The 15797-nt window shown below is 45.8% G+C and overlaps 1 protein-coding gene across 2 annotated transcripts in view; it reads left to right on the plus strand.

Moving 5' to 3' along the window:
* Window positions 1-1412: 1412 nt before the first annotated feature.
* The window catches only part of CLCN4 (chloride voltage-gated channel 4), a 65413-nt gene continuing 51028 nt past the window's right edge, over window positions 1413-15797 (plus strand). Inside the window, exons 1-2 of one of the 2 annotated variants that reach the window (XM_030572623.1) lie at window positions 1413-1532; window positions 4576-4716. Coding sequence is in view for 1 of the 2 variants with exons in the window: in XM_030572614.1 (XP_030428474.1) it covers window positions 1520-1532 (13 nt within the window). In the remaining variant the exon portion in view is untranslated. The remainder of the gene's footprint in view (window positions 1533-4575; window positions 4717-15797) is intronic. The other variant, XM_030572614.1, reaches the window with a different exon arrangement.

Here is a 15797-nt window from a genome sequence, read left to right on the forward strand (position 1 = left end):
GGTATTGGTAGCTGTAGATAAGGGTCTCAAGCCCACGAAAGAGATATTCAAAAAATGAACAGAATGTGAGCCAACAAAAATAAATACTTATTTAAAATAAATAATTAAAAATCAATTGAAAGAATTGTCTGTGTTGGGATGAAAGTCTGAGAACACCATCTCTTTCAGTGCTCATTACCTGAATGGCACAGTGAGTCAGAGGGAATAGATCTGTCTCTTTGACAGTGATTGCCATTAAAAAGACAGTATTTACTAATAAGTGCACACTGTGATATCTGAGATGTCACAGACTTGTCATATACCTAGACTAGGAAATAACAGTCCAGTATCTAAAGGCAAAAGTTCCTGTTTGCTTTTTTTAATGGTGCCTATTGTACAGTATCACTAGAATGTTTTGTGAGTCCAAGATTGACTGCTGTAATGAGTACTCTTTTGATGTGGTAATGAGTTATTATAATCAGTATTCATCTCTCTTGTTTTTGTCACAGTTTTGTACGATTGTGTCATTTGTATTATTTGGAAAGTATTTCTTCTACAGAATAAAATAATTTACTATAAATACAAATAGAGCTTTCTTATGTACCACAATATAAGATGTTTTTGAAATACTTACATATAGGTCCTTCTAATAATACCGTTACAAAGCAATTTTGTGGGCTGTGCAGCATTGTTATTTAGATGACACCACTATAATAAACTTTCATCTAATAGTAAGTTAGGGAGCTTGTGAAATCAATCAGTCCAGAAAGGTTACCTTGAAGGCTTGAAATGGATCCAGAGTGCCGTGTATGGGAATAATGTCCCGAAGCCTTAACACTAATACCTCCCCTTGAAAATAAGTTCACATCTGCATCAGAGGCTCATGGTTACGACCTTTTCTGGGCGTATTTGCTACTTTTGTATTACTATGAGCAATTTCTCTGCAGAAAAAAGGCTGTTCAAGATTTCCTTACTAAGGTTTAATTTGTGCTCTGCAGACAGCTTCATCATACTACTACTACTTTTACTACTTCTTTAACAACTTATTGAGCATCATAGTTCCTTGATGGAAATCACTTCAAACAGAAGTAAGATATACAGTATAAGTTAATTTTTGACTTTCATTCCTAGCTTGACTGACCTATTACTAAGCCACACTAGGACAATTTTTTCAGAAGACTATGCATTCAGTTTGAAAATGAATATACAATACACATGGAAGACAGTGTATCACTATGCTGCAGAAAGGTGGTGACCTGATCGTATTTGTGTAACCCTGGGCAGCATAAGCACAGAGGGGATTTATAGCACTGCAACGTCTGCTGTTCTCAGTTCACTGTTTACAAGGCATTGTGGGTATAACAGAGCTAGACTATTTTTAACCTGTCTACTGGAAATAGCCTTTGGAAGTTTTAGCCTTCACTCATTGCTGCCATCAAGATAACAACAAAGTTAAAGGGGATATGCTTGGAATTACAACATGGTATGAGAACAAAGTTTTATGTATTTTTTACTCGAACAAGAGTAAATATATTGCAAGATGATAGTTCAAGGTAAGTGTTACATAAAGATGACAATGTTCTTCTAAGGCTTAGATGATTATGTATGTTGTTAACTATAGGTCCTGTTGAGCATAATAAAATATCAGATTTTATCCCAGGAAGGAAAACTATGTTCATTACGAACCCAGTGTACTTTTTAACTGTAAAGAAACTCCACAATTAGAAGACCTGAGAGATTTTAAAAGGTTCTGTTTACAGGGAGAAGGTTTAAAATACTCAAGAACTTTTGTAATATGGAAAACAAAACTATCTCCTCAAGAAAAAAACATCATGTATACAGTACTACTGCTTTTTCACCTTTCAGTATGAGAATATAAATTGAGCAGATTGTTTTGGTCCATTTCATAATGTAGTTGCTGGAAAATAGTGAGGAATCATATTGAAAGGCAATGTGTGTTTTAACTATTTGGAAATGGTGGACTTCAGTTATGTGGTTTAAAACATTCATTTGACTGGCACTCTTTAAAATGCCTGTGTTCTTGATTAAAATCTTTTACAGGATATTTTAGCTGCACATGTTTTTGTAACCTACAGAAGCATATAGCTGATACAATTTTATTTTTTATGGTGAATTAGTTATTCTGCCCCTTTAATCCTTAAGCATATTAGTAATGAGCCCATCGTACTAAAAATACACACCAAGGATGGGATAGACAGAGAATATAACTTTGGGATGAGTTCAGTGGGACTAATATAGAAGAAGGGAAGAATCAGACTATTAATTTAGAAGTTTCTCTACACAAAAAGAGAGCCCTTTGGTGTATGTTCATTTGATTCGAGCCATTCGCTCCCTTGCTTATGGCCAGGGTTATGGTACTAGGATTATGTTGTATGTAATAGGAAGTTCCTCAGCTGTGGCATGTAAAGAGCTGATGGGTCATATGGTACTTGCTCTCCTTATTTTGAACTGCTAAACTCCATTAAATGAAACTCCAGGTACCTTCAGGGTGGGATCTTCAAGAGATGGAACAGCCTAGTTGCTTCCATTGAAATCAATTGGAGTTTTACTCCTGATTCCAGATAGAGCAGAGTTAGGACAGCACTGAGCACTTTTGAAAGTCCTATCCTAAGTACTTTCCTACTGCTACTTTTCCGTGCACACAATTGTAACTATTGGCACAGAGCTCTTACATGATTATGAATGAGGATAGGGGAGCAGTGATCTGGCTGACCATGAATGTGTGGGGAGGTGGATCATAAGCCAGTCTCTCTCTGAAGATGTGGTCCACACAAAGAAAATGTTTGAGAAAACCCATACATAGCAGACTAAGTGCCAAGATCTAATCTCTTACACAAAGTCCATGTAAATGGGATTTGGTCAGAGGATCTGCATGGGAAACCAGGGAGACCGGCACTTCCTTCAACCCAGAGCCCAGATTTGGAGCAGCTGTGTAGCCATTCTGAAGTCACAAATCCAGTTTCCTATTTACAGTATCACCTGCTATTCAGTCCCTACCTAAGGATTTGGCCCAGTTGGGTATACATAGTTATGGAGGCTGGCTATATGTTTGGCCTGCCGCAAATGTTCTACATGAATGCAAAGAGAACTGCTGCAGAACTGCTTTGTTAACCCAAAAGGGTATGGGTGGAATCGCTCTGTGTACCCCGTCCATACACTATTAATGGTTCCATGAGTGCAAACATACTATTTTATCCTACCTATTGTTAGGTAGCTGATTTTTCATAGGTACTGTGTCACAACAGAAGTGGATTTCGAGGAAGGCTTTGACCATGAAGAGACTAGTGGAATTGAGGACCAGTTCAAAATGTGTATTCCAAGTGAGTGAGAGACCTGTGGGGGATGCAAAGAGAATATTGTAATAAAAGTGCCTTACTTAAGACAACACCCTAAATGTTGCTGTGTTTACTCTCCTGTTTGGTATTGAAAAGGTCTTCACTGAAGATCATTAAGGCTAAACCAAATGTAAATTCAAATAAGGGAGGATGAATAATGTCAGTGTAATGCTATAATAAAACATAAAAAGAGAACATGCTTTTACACAATTATGTATATCTAGTATATTTTGTAAGAGTTCATTGAACTGTACTGTGAAATGTAAATCTAGAGGCGTACAAAATTCTTATAAAAACAGCATTTATTTAGAACAAGAGAACTGGGTGTGCTCAGAGTGGTACAGTAATTAGAGTAAAACTCAGTCTAAACTTGTCCTTAGAGAATGGTTCTAAATGTGATCTCCTGGATGACCAACGATTTGGAAGTCAGAGCAATGAAGATTGTGGGTTTGGGGCTTTTTTTGTTTTGAGGGCTTTTTATGCTATTGAAAGTATTTTAAGTGAATTGTTAGTAAAAGATTCCATGGAAAAAAATTCAACAGGGATTTGACAAATAAGAGGGTAAACATGTGGCACATAGGAAAAGAAGAATTTCAAGCACAAGGGGCAGCATGGAAGAGAGGGGAGAAAGATGAGTAGGCAAAGGATACAGAAATAAGTAGTTAGGCAGGGACAAGCAAAATGGGAGAATAAGAAGAGCTCAGAACATAGATGGATTGAAGTATTGAACTTTGGAGGTCAGGACAGGAAGTTTGAACATGAGGAAGATAAAGGGAGTCAAAGGGTTCAATGAGGGTGTGAAATGTATTTTGCCTCTGCATTTTTGGATAGACTTGGAAAGGAGTAAGGGGAGAGAAGCATGTCGGAGGATTGTGAGAGATTATAAAAGTGTGCCATTTTCAAACTATTGTGATTAGTAACTTCATATTTATGAAATATGTAACAAGGCCTTCGGGCATTGCTATAAAATAAACAGCAGTATTGCTTATAACGTATGAACACATGAGTTCCTAGTTAATTAGCTTGTCTTCATTAACAATGATTTATTATTGCTATGACAAAATCATAATCCCTTTTTAGAAAAACAACCTGGGTATGAAATAGCTAGTCATCCATTTTGATTAATAGAGCTTTGTAAGTCACAACATATGTGTAGAAAAGGGTGATCGAGCTTTCACTGCCTCAACTGATTCCTGCAGGATTACAAACTCTCTCTCTCTCTCTCTCTCTCCCCCCCCAGCTGATACCCTACAGAGGGAGGATGCAGTCACGTGACTGTAACTGCTTCCTCCCTATGACATCATTGCTTTTGCAGCCATACCAGTAACGAAAGGATGCTATCAAAATCTGTGGGACTGGGCTAAATGATGTTGCTTTGCAGGTAAGAGACAATTCTCCAAAAGCTAATTTGCCAGTCTCTTTCTGTGTGGTCATCCTAGAGCTCAACCTCTGTTAGGCAGATCTTGCAATAGAAAATAGAGCAGAGCAGTTTCTGTGCAAGCAGAGGATTTGCAGGTACAGGGGCTGCTTCTTTGCACTTTACAGTTCTTTCGGCTAACATTTCTAGCAGCAATGCTGCCAGATGGAGCTTTAAAGCTGAAGAAGGCCCATTGTCCTGAAATGGGCCCTGTATCCTACAGGGGCCCTGCTTGTAAGTGCCAAATTATGTATTTACATTAGCAGCCATCAGCCTAGATCAGTACAGAGAGGCATAGCAATATTGTCTTGATTATGTTCCCTGTTTTTTCATCACACATAAAGCAAATTAGTATAGAGATTAAATGTGTCTAGTTTTTAAAAAAAAGAAAATTGATCTAGGGGTTAGCAGATCTTAATGGAGACTATTTCTGTTTATTTGCTGACAATATTTTTAAAGACCTAGTCCAGTAGGTTTCTTGCATAATTGATTTGCATGATGTCAGGTGGTTTTTGTTTGCAAGGATTTTGTCATCTGATATAAGCAATGACAATTATCAAGGATGGGGCGGGGGACATGAGAAGGCTAGCAGCCTCTTGCTATTTAACCCAAAGTCCTAGTGATATAACCTGAATTTATTCAAGTCATAATTAAAGTGGTAATCGAGCAAAACTTCATATTCCAGAGCTTTTTCCCCTTCAGCTGTAATTGCACACAATGAAAATACATGAAGATAAATCATTCAGGGTTGGGGGAATGTTTGCTACTCTGTTGTTTTCTAGTTCATTTAAAAAATGTATTTTGTTGCTAGCAACCTAAAAATAATGGCAAATGCCAGGAATTTTAGGAGGCAAGAAATCAAAATCACTTATGAGCATGACAGTCGAATAAGAGAATTTCTCCTGCTTTCAGTCATTTGTAAGAACCTTGATGAATAATTTTCTGTCTTTGTCAGAGAATGGATGATGACTCGGCGGCGGCAGCAGCAGCAGGGAAATGGTCAATTTAATTAGTCAGATTATGCAGGAAGTTTTTTGATTCTTGAAATTCCCTTCATACATTTTTTCCGACCATTTAAAATGCAAGAAAAGATATATGCCATGATATATGAGTTTGTGTGTGCATGTGCATCCGTGCATGTGAGGGATATCTGATTGTGTCATGTTTTTAAATGTATGTCCTAGTGAAGGAAGAACTTTAGTGAGTGCATACCACTATCAATAATGGTTAAAATCTAACATAATACCAGAAAGCATTAAAGCAGAGGTTCTCAAACGGGGGGTCACGAGGTTATTACATGAGGGGTCACAAGCTGTCACACTCCACCCCAAGCCTTGCTTTGCCTCCAGCATTTATAATAGTGTTAAATATATAAAAAAGTGTTTTTAATGCATAAGGGGCGGGTCACACTCAGAGGCTTGCTGTAGGAAAGGGGTCACCAGTACAGAAGTCTGAGAACCCCTTCATTAAAGGCTATATGGTCAAATGTGTCTTAAAGAGACTTCAGCTCTATAGGCCTTTTTGAAAAAAACATTTCAGACAAAATCAAATCTTGTAGAGAAAAGCATCTCCAGAGATCTTTCATTTTTCCACACCTAGGCACTAAAAGCAATGTGAACACATTTCCAATTGCCATATTAACAAGCTTGCACTAAAGGCATTCTGGTGCTTCCAATACTGGGTTTATCTGTTCAAACCTCTTAGAAATCTCAGCAAGAGAGTTGTGTGAATTCTCTCTTCACACTTAAACTGTGCTAATATGTTCCTGTTTAATATAGACCACAGTGCTTGGCTCCCACTAGCGTGGTTTTTGCCTGTGTGAAAAATGCATGAGGACTTCAGCCCTGATCTTTTAAAGGCAAACTTTAATTTATTTTTCCAGTGGTAACACTTGAATTCATTAACAAAATCTGGTGGGAACAAAAGCTGTCAAGACTGATATGAGTCAGGCATTTCCATCCAGCAAAATATGATATGATACCAGGCTAAGTACATTTTATACCTATGACCCATGCAGATGTTTTGTGTGCATAACACAAGCAGAATATTGCCCTTAAACGCCACTTTCCATTCACTTAGATTCTCCTTCTGCTGTATTGTTTGGTTATTGTGTAGGGCACCCATGAGTGTATTGCTGTTCAGTGAAATGAATCCTGCCATAGATTCAGATACCAATTACGTTTTATGTTAAAAAAAAAATCAGTTTTCAAATTTGGTATTTCTGGAAGGGCTGCTGGAACAATTTGTATAGTGGGGGTGCTGAGAGCCATTGAACCAAATTGTCAACCCTGTATATGATGGAAACCATTTCAAGCCAGGTGGTGCGGCAGCACCCCCTGCCCTCCTAGTTCCAGCACCTATGTTTCTGGACTGCAGACCAGGAAATGATTCAAGGCTAATGCAAAACTTCCAGGCCTTGGGAAAAAATCCATATAATGATGCTCAGCTCTTATATAGCAGTTCTCACCTCTTGATCTCGAAGTGCTTCACAAAGGAAGGTTCCCCCTATTTGCAGATAAGGAACACATGCAAGAAGAGAAACCTAGAGTGTAAGCTCCCAGAGGTTGGGTGTGACCAGTGACCTATATGTTTCCCAGCCCTGGTCTAGTGCTCAGTATTGTCATCCCTAAGCATTCAAAAATCACGAGTCTGAACCCAAAAAGGAGGTGAAGTGACTTGCCTGAGGTCATACAGCAAGTCAGTGAGAGATTCAGCAATAGAGGCCATGCCTCTGACTCCCACGCTAGTGCCATGCCACTGGTCCATGTTGTCTCGTGGTTGTGTAGAAAGGATTTGCTGCACACTCTGTTCATTCACTCTCTGTTTCTGTTAGAATCACAAGAGCTGAAAGAACAGAACAATCTAGTAGTGGCCTACCTAGTGCGGGGCTGTCACCTTGTGTGCTGAGGGCTGACGAGCCGTTTCACTCAGAGCTCTGGGGCCGGCGGTAAAAAGTTCTCTAGCAGGAGGCTAACTTTGCCGTCTTGACTGCAGAGATGGCAAGTGCTGCATTTAAAACAGGACATTTTAAAAAAGCGAATGCATTTATGAAACCTCCTTTCCTTTGTCCATTGATAAGGCAACCCCTCGCCCGCACCTAGTAGTGAATTTTTTCTCTTTTCCTAACACTTGGGGCATGTCTTCACTACCGGCCGGATTGGCAGGCAGTGATTTGATCCAGCAGGGATCGATTTATCATGTCTAGTCTAGATGCAATAAATCGATCCCCGAGCACTCTCCCCTCGACTCCAGCTCGGCGAGAGGTGCAGGCAGAGTCGAAGGGGGAACGGCAGCTGTCGACTCACGGTAGTAAGTAGATCTAAGTATGTCGACTTCAGCTATGTTATTCACGTAGCTGAAGTTGTGTATCTTAGATTGATTCCCTGCTTCCCCACCCCCCTAAGTGTAGAACAGGCCTTGGAGAATTTCCTCTACTCCTCCCTTGAGCACTTCCTTGCCACTTTCCTCCCCCACTCACTTTGGGCGTATTCCAAATGGGGAAGGGAGAAGCAGCAGCAGCAAGAATTTAAGGAGAGATCAGGCACAGCCCTGTGGGAGAGGGCCTGAGGGGGGAGCTGGAAAAAAACCCTCTTCCTGTGAGCTCTGGCTGGGGAGCATTGTGGCAGCTGCTCAAAGAGCCACTGCTGAACAGCAGGGGGCAGCAGATCAGCTGCCTGTGCCCAATCAGGCATGCGCTTCCTCCTCAGTTCCGCCCACTCCCGCCCCACTCTCTCCTGCCACTTGAGCTGCAGAGCAAGCACCTGCAAGCTGGGGACCTTAGAAGTGCGCAGGGTGAGCTGCCAACTAGAGAGAAGGGTCCTTGGAGCCAGATGCAGCCCTGATCTGCTGTTGCTATCCCCAAGCATTCAACAGTCACGAATTTGTTTGAAAATCACAAGCTTTTAAAATAATAAATGTTCTGGGGGTGCCTCTGGGTTTTCAAGCCTTCAGGGGCCACGTGCTGAAGCTTTTTTCCACAGCCGTGTGGTGTGTGTGTATAAACATTTACTTTTTAAAAAGTCACAGAAATGCAATTGTTTTAACATTAATATGAAGACCCGTATTGTACCCAGAGACATGTCTCTTGACCACTGTAGTCCTCCTGTTCACTGGCCCACTAGGAGGTGGTTCAAGATGGAGTAAAAGGCCTTGTGCCTTTTTTTACACCACTTCAGGGAACTGGGCCTGAGGCTCCCGTGTGTGTGTTGTGTTGTGTGTCTGTGTAGTCACCTCAGACCGGGCCCACTCAGACAAAATACCAGGAACAAAGCTTTATTCTGTAAAGAAACACAGAAAAGCATTCCAGTCCAGCAGCCTCCTCTCTGCTTGCCTGCTACATGCTACCAGCTTCAGTCAGTGCTGAAACTTCCTGCTGGGAGGGCAGAGAGGAGTTCCTGCCAGGAACCAGGATGTTCTTCTTCAAGTGCTTGATCATATCGATTCCAGTTAGGTCTGCGCGCACCACGTGCACATTTGCCAGAAGATTTTTACCCTAGCAACACTCAGTGGGTCAGTTGGGTGCCCCCTGGAGTGGCGCCACTGTGGCGTCGGATATATACCCTTGCCGACCCAACCGCCCCTCAGTTCCTTCTTACCGCCCATGTCGGTCGTTGGATCAGTGAAGCGTGGTTTTACTGACCTCCACCTCCCTAGCTACTCGTAGTTCTCTAGTTATTTTTGTGTACATAGTTCAAAGTTATATAGTTAATTTTTATCATTCATAGTTAGTATTATAGTTAAGAAGGGTTCGGGCCCATGCCCGATTCACTGGGTTTCTAACCGTGCTTGGCATGTCACAAGCTCATGCCGGCAGGACTCCTGTCTTAAGTGCCTCGGGGAATCTCACCTGGCAGATAAGTGTCGCATTTGCAAGGCTTTTAAGCTGAGAACAAAAAAGGAGCGGGACTTTCTGCTAAAACAGCTCCTCATGGAGGCGGCTCTTACCCCTCCGCCTTCGGCACTGAGCGCTGGTCAATCAGTGGGCAGAAGCGCCTCCTCGGCACTGGACTGCGCCAGTACTGCCAATGCCTCTCGGTACCGGCCGTCGCCGGCACCGAAGTTGACTCGGCACCGCTCCCTCTCCCCGAGGTTGAGAGAGCCTAAGACTCCTGCTGCTGTGCCACCTGCACCGCAGCCAGAGAGCTCATCTAAGTCGGGTCACCCAGCACCGACACCTGCCGCGGCACCGACGACATTGGCACCGTCAATTCCGGTCCCACAAGGGCCGTCGAGTCCGGTGCCTGTCAGCTCCCTGGCATGAGCCGTGGTTGAGCTTACTATTCCATCCACACCGGAGACATTCTCAACGGCGAGGGATCTGGTTGCCATGACAGAGTCGACGCTGCCTCAACCCCCGGCACCACCGGTGCGGCTAATACCGTCTATCGGCAAGCCTGCCTTGATAAGACCATCCTCTGTCGGCACAGCAGAGTGGCACCATTCACGATCATGGTCCCGCAGACATTCTAGATCCCATCAGCGCTCCCGCTTCTGACGCCACTCGCAGTCCCTGCACCATTCTCCTCCTTGGTACCGGTCGCACTTGTGGCACCATTCAGTATCCTGTTCGCCGGCCCACTACTCTCGGCACCGCTCCAGCTCCAGGCACCGTGACTCCCGTAGCAGCTCCCGATGTCGAGCCTCAAGATCTCGGTCGACCTCCTAGCACCGCTCCAGTCGCAGGTCCCGATCTCATTCCCGGTACCGGTATGCCTCCCGGTACTGGTCCCCAGTGACGAGTAGAGCAAGGTCCGCTATAGACAGAGACTCTGCCCAGGGCTTCTCAACCCCTCCATGGCCATCCAGACACACATCAGTGTTGTCCCACGCGGACAGCTCTTATGCACAGGACCGCGATTCCGATGTGCCCACCAGAGTCTTCCAAGAGGCCCAGGCCCAGGACCAAGGCCCCCATCAGTGGTCTTTCTGGACACCTTGGGCATACCACCAGGCCCAAGGCGTACCAGTAGTTCCGTCCCGCTCTGTCCCATCAGAGCACTGAGTGCCAGAGGCAACAGTTAGCCGTCCTCCTCCGACTGCTACGGAGGAAGCCCCAGTTCACCCATCGGACTCCCAGGTTCCACTGGAGCAGGAGGTCGCCCCAAGAGCAAGAGGCCACACAGGACCCACTCATTCCTGGTATCTCCTCTTCCTCTTCTCCAGATGAGGCAGTGGCAGGAACATCCTCCTTGAGCCCTCCTCCAATCAACTTGAGAGCCCATCAGGACCTCCTGAGGAGGGTAGCACTCAATATGAACCTCCAGGTGGAGGAGGTCCCGGAGGTAGAGGACCCGGTAGTGGACATTCTATCGGTGGATGTCCCCACCAGAGTGGCCCTACCGTTTATTCGGACCATCCAGGACAATGCCGATACTATATGGCAGTCTCCAGCCTCTATCCCTCCTGCGGCCAGGGGAGTCGAGCGTAAATACATGGTGCCCTCTAAAGGGTACGAGTACTTGTATGTCCATCCTCCTCCCTGCTCACTAGTCGTCCAGTCTGTTAATGAGAGAGAATGCCATGGCCAGCAGGCACCAGCCCCAAAATCCAAGGAGGCTAGGCAAATGGACTTACTCGGCGGCAAAGTGTACTCGGCAGGTGCCCTACAGCTCCAGGTGGCAAATCAACAAGCCCTGCTTAGCCGCTATGATTATAACACCTAGGCGGTGGTGCGGAAGTTTATGGAGCTACTCCCTCAAGACTCCCGCCAAGAGTTCGCTGCCCTCTTGGAGGAAGGGAAAAAGGTGGCCAGAACTTCCCTCCAGGCCTCGTTGGATGCAGCCTACTCAGCAGCCAGGACTCTGGCCTCGGGTGTTGCCATGAGGCGCATCTCATGGCTATGGGTTTCAAGCCTCCCACCGGAGCTGCAGTATACCATTCAGGACTTGCCATTTGATGGTAAAGGTCTCTTCTCAGAAAAGACTGACCCCAGGCTGCAAAGCCTGAAGGACAACAGGGTCATAATGCGCTCTCTCGGCATGCATACCCCGGTGATCCAATGTAGGCCTTTCCGTCCACAGCCTCACTGCCCATACTCTGCACCTAGACAAAGACAGGACTTTGGCAGGTGGTGCGGCCGAGGTTGTCGTAGATGACAATCAGGACCCCAAGGGGGCCAAAATCAAGGTCCCTCGAAACCACCAGCCGGACCAAAGATGAACTTTTGAAGGTGTGCCCGAGAGCGGCGTACCAGTTACAGGCCAGGATCCTTCTCCTCCCTTCTCCAACCATCTCTCCTACTTCCTCCCGGCATTGTCTCAGTTAACTTCAGATCGCTGGGTCCTACGCACGGTGGAGTATGGGTGCCACCTCCAATTTATTTCAACCCCGCCCTCCCACCGCGTCCCTCTTCAGGGACCCCTCTCACGAGCAATTCCTCTTGCAAGAGGTGCAGGCGCTCCTCGTCATGGGAGCTATAGAGGAGGTACCAAAGGATGAAAGGGGCAACGGGTTTTACTCCCATTATTTCCTAATCCCCAAGTCAAAGGGAAGTCTCAGACCTATCCTAAACCTGTGAGGACTGAATCAGTTTATGACAAAGTTGAAGTTCTGCATGGTATCCCTGGGGACCATTATCCTGTCCTTGGATCCTGGAGACTGGTATGCCGCCCTCGATATGAAGGACGCATACTTTCACATCGCCATTTTTCCTCCACACAGGAGGTACCTCCGCTTCGTAGCCAACCGTCAGTACTTCCAGTTTACAGTCCTGCCATTTGGCCTTTCTGCAGCCCCAAGGGTATTTGCAAAGTGTATGGCCGTAGTCGCCACCTATCTCCACCGACGTCGGATACATGTTTCTCCGTATCTGGACGATTGGCTCATCCGAGGGGCCTCCGAGACACAAGTCACCCAGCATGTGGGCATCGTCAAGGACCTATTCACACATCTAGGTCTGATGATCAATATAGAAAAATCCACTCTGGTTCCCACGCAGAGGTTAGACTTCATAGGAGCTATCCTGGACTCCAATCAAGCCAGGGCCTGCTTACCACAGCCGTGGTTTCAGGCAATGGCAACAATCATCCGAGGTCTATAGAATTTCCTGGTGACCTCGGCTCGCACTTGTCTTGGTCTCCTGGGTCACATGGCTGCCTGCACGTTTGTAACCAAATACGCCAGACTCCGCCTCCGTCCTCTCCAAGCTTGGCTCAACTCGGTATACCGCCCGAGCAGGGACCTAATAGACAAGATAGTCACCATTCCCTCAAGCACCCTAGGCTCCCTAGACTGGTGGCTAACTCCCTCCCTGGTGTGTACAGGGCTGCCGTTCCATCCGCCCCAGCCCTCAATGTCCCTGACAACGGACACGTCATCTCTCGGCTGGGATGCTCACCCCGGACACTTTCGTACTCAAGGCCTCTGGTCATCTCAGGAGCTGGCATTACACATAAATGTCCGAGAACTGAGAGCAGTCCGCCTGGCGTGCCAGGCGTTCCAGCAACATTTACAAGGCCGTTGTGTCTCAGTGTTTACAGACAACACAACAACCATGTACTACATAAACAAGCAGGGAGGGACACGATCCTCCCCCCTTTGTCAGGAGACCATCCAACTCTGGGACTTTTGCATAGCCCACTCGATAGACCTGGTAGCGTCCTTTCTCCCAGGGGTTCGGAACACTCTGGCAGATCGACTCGGCAGATCCTTCCTGTCTCACGAGTGGTTGATCCGCCTGGGCGTTATTCATTCTGTTTTCCAGAAGTGGGGATTTCCCCACATAGACCTGTTCGCTTCCTGCGCTAACAGGAAATGCCAGATGTTCTGCTCCTTCCAAGGTCTCTCCCCGGGATCCATCTCGGACTCTTCCAACCCAATTACCTTGCCACTCCACCCAGACCTCATAACTCAGGACCACAGCAGGCTTCGCCACCAGACCTGCAGGCCCTTCACCTCACGGAGTGGCTGCTGCGTGGCTAAACCAGTTAGAGTTACGTTGCTGTGCATCAGTACGACAAGTTCTCCTGGGTAGCAGGAAACCTTCCACCCGGTCAACGTATCTGGCCAAGTGGAAGCGTTTCTCCTGCTGGTGCGAAACACATAATCTTACTCCCACTGAGGTGTCGATTCCCTCTATTTTGGACTACCTCTGGTCTCTCAAACAGCAGGACCTAGCAGTATCATCACTGAGGGAACACTTGGCAGCCATCTTTACCTTCCACCCAGGGGAAGATGGCTGTTCCATGTTCTCACACTCTATTGTTTCGAGGTTCCTCAAGGGCTTGGAGCGCTTATACCCCCAAGTACACTGCCCAGTCCTGACCTGGGACCTCAACCTGGTTTTAACCAGGCTTATGTCTCCCCCATTGGAGCCGTTAGCAACCTGCTCGCTACTCTACCTGTCTTGGAAGACAGCTTTCCTCATAGCCATTACATCGGCCAGATGAGTCTCCGAGCTTAGGGCTCTTACGATGGATCCGCCGAACACTGTGTTCCACAGGGACAAGGTGCAGTTGCGGCCACACCCAGCATTTCTCCCTAAGGTGGTTTCGGCCTTTCATGTTAACCAGGACATCTTTCTCTCGGTCTTCTTCCCGAAGCCACACTCAACGCGACGGGAGCAACAATTGCACTCCCTGGACGTCCGTAGAGTGCTCACATTTTATATTGAGCGGACAAAACTCTTTTGTAAAATGCCCAACTCTTTGTCACGGTAGCAGGCCGAATGAAAGGCCTACCTGTTTCCTCTCAGAGGATCTCATCTTGGGTGATGGCGTGCATCCGCACTTGTTATGATTTGGCTCATATTTCCCCAAGCCACATCACCGCGCATTCTACCAGGGCTCCGGCTTCATCTGCCGCCTTCCTGGCTCGTATACCTATCCAGGAGATATGTCGTGCAGCTACCTGGTCTTCAGTCCACACCTTTGCTTAACTTTATGCTCTGGTTCAACAGTCCAGAGATGATGCAGCCTTTGGCTCATCGGTTTTGCATTCTGCAACATCTCACTCCGACCCCACCGCCTAGGTAAGGCTTGGGAATCACCTAATTGGAATCGATATGAGCAAGCACTCGAAGAAGAAAAGATGGTTACTCACCTTTGTAACTGTTGTTCTTCGAGATGTGTTGCTCATATCCATTCCAAACCCATCCTCCTTCCCCACTGTTGGAGTAGCCGGCAAGAAGGAACTGAGGTGCGGTTGGGTCGGCAGGGGTATATATCCGACGCCATAGCGGCGCCACTCTAGAGGGCGCCCAGCCGACCCATCGAGTGTTGCTAGGGTGAAAATCTTCCGGCGAACATGCACGCTGTGCTCACACACCTAATTGGAATGGATATGAGCAACATATCTCGAAGAACAACAGTTACAAAGGTGAGTAACTGTTTTTTCTCTCAACATGCCAACGTTTGTAGTCTACATCTTGTCTTTCCGATGGCGGCTGCTGCTGCTGAAGCACACTGGACCTTGGGTTGCACTGGGACACATCTCTCTGCTAAGTTTTTGAAATACCATTTTTATGGCTGTATACATTAATCCCCTCTTTTTCATAAAAGTATTGGCTGCCTAAGTTCTTTATTTTGAAGGGCTTAAGTATGATAATTCTTGAAATACTTGTGTGCTTGCAAATGTGTAATTACCCATGTCCTGGAGTCATTCTACCTCTCATCAGTAATATCCGTGGGCTGCATCACACTAGTTCTGTTAATGGATCACATTAAAATCTGTTTTCATAAAGAGAGTCAAACGGAACCCTTTCCTCTTCAAGCCCCATTTTGATTACTGTTTACTACATGGATTCCAGGCAATTTTCTTGCGGGTGACTCGTGTAAGAATGTGGAATGCAACCCACTGCTCATTTGGATAAAAGCTTCATGGAAGCAGTTAGCTCCGTGAGAGAAAAGCAATGGCCTGAGTAGGGCAGAGGTCATCATACTTAGCTCAAAAACAATGCTTAGAAGTGATTCAATAATGACATTGACCAACTCCTATCTATACTCCTTGGCTACAGGCTGATGAGTGTTGACACGGGGGAATCCATCATAAGAATAAAGAAATACTCGTGCAATAGTCAGAGTACACTCAGAAATATCCTATAGGGAAGG

Source organism: Gopherus evgoodei, chromosome 1, assembly GCF_007399415.2.
Source record: "Gopherus evgoodei ecotype Sinaloan lineage chromosome 1, rGopEvg1_v1.p, whole genome shotgun sequence".
In the NCBI taxonomy this organism is placed as follows: Eukaryota; Metazoa; Chordata; order Testudines; family Testudinidae; genus Gopherus; species Gopherus evgoodei.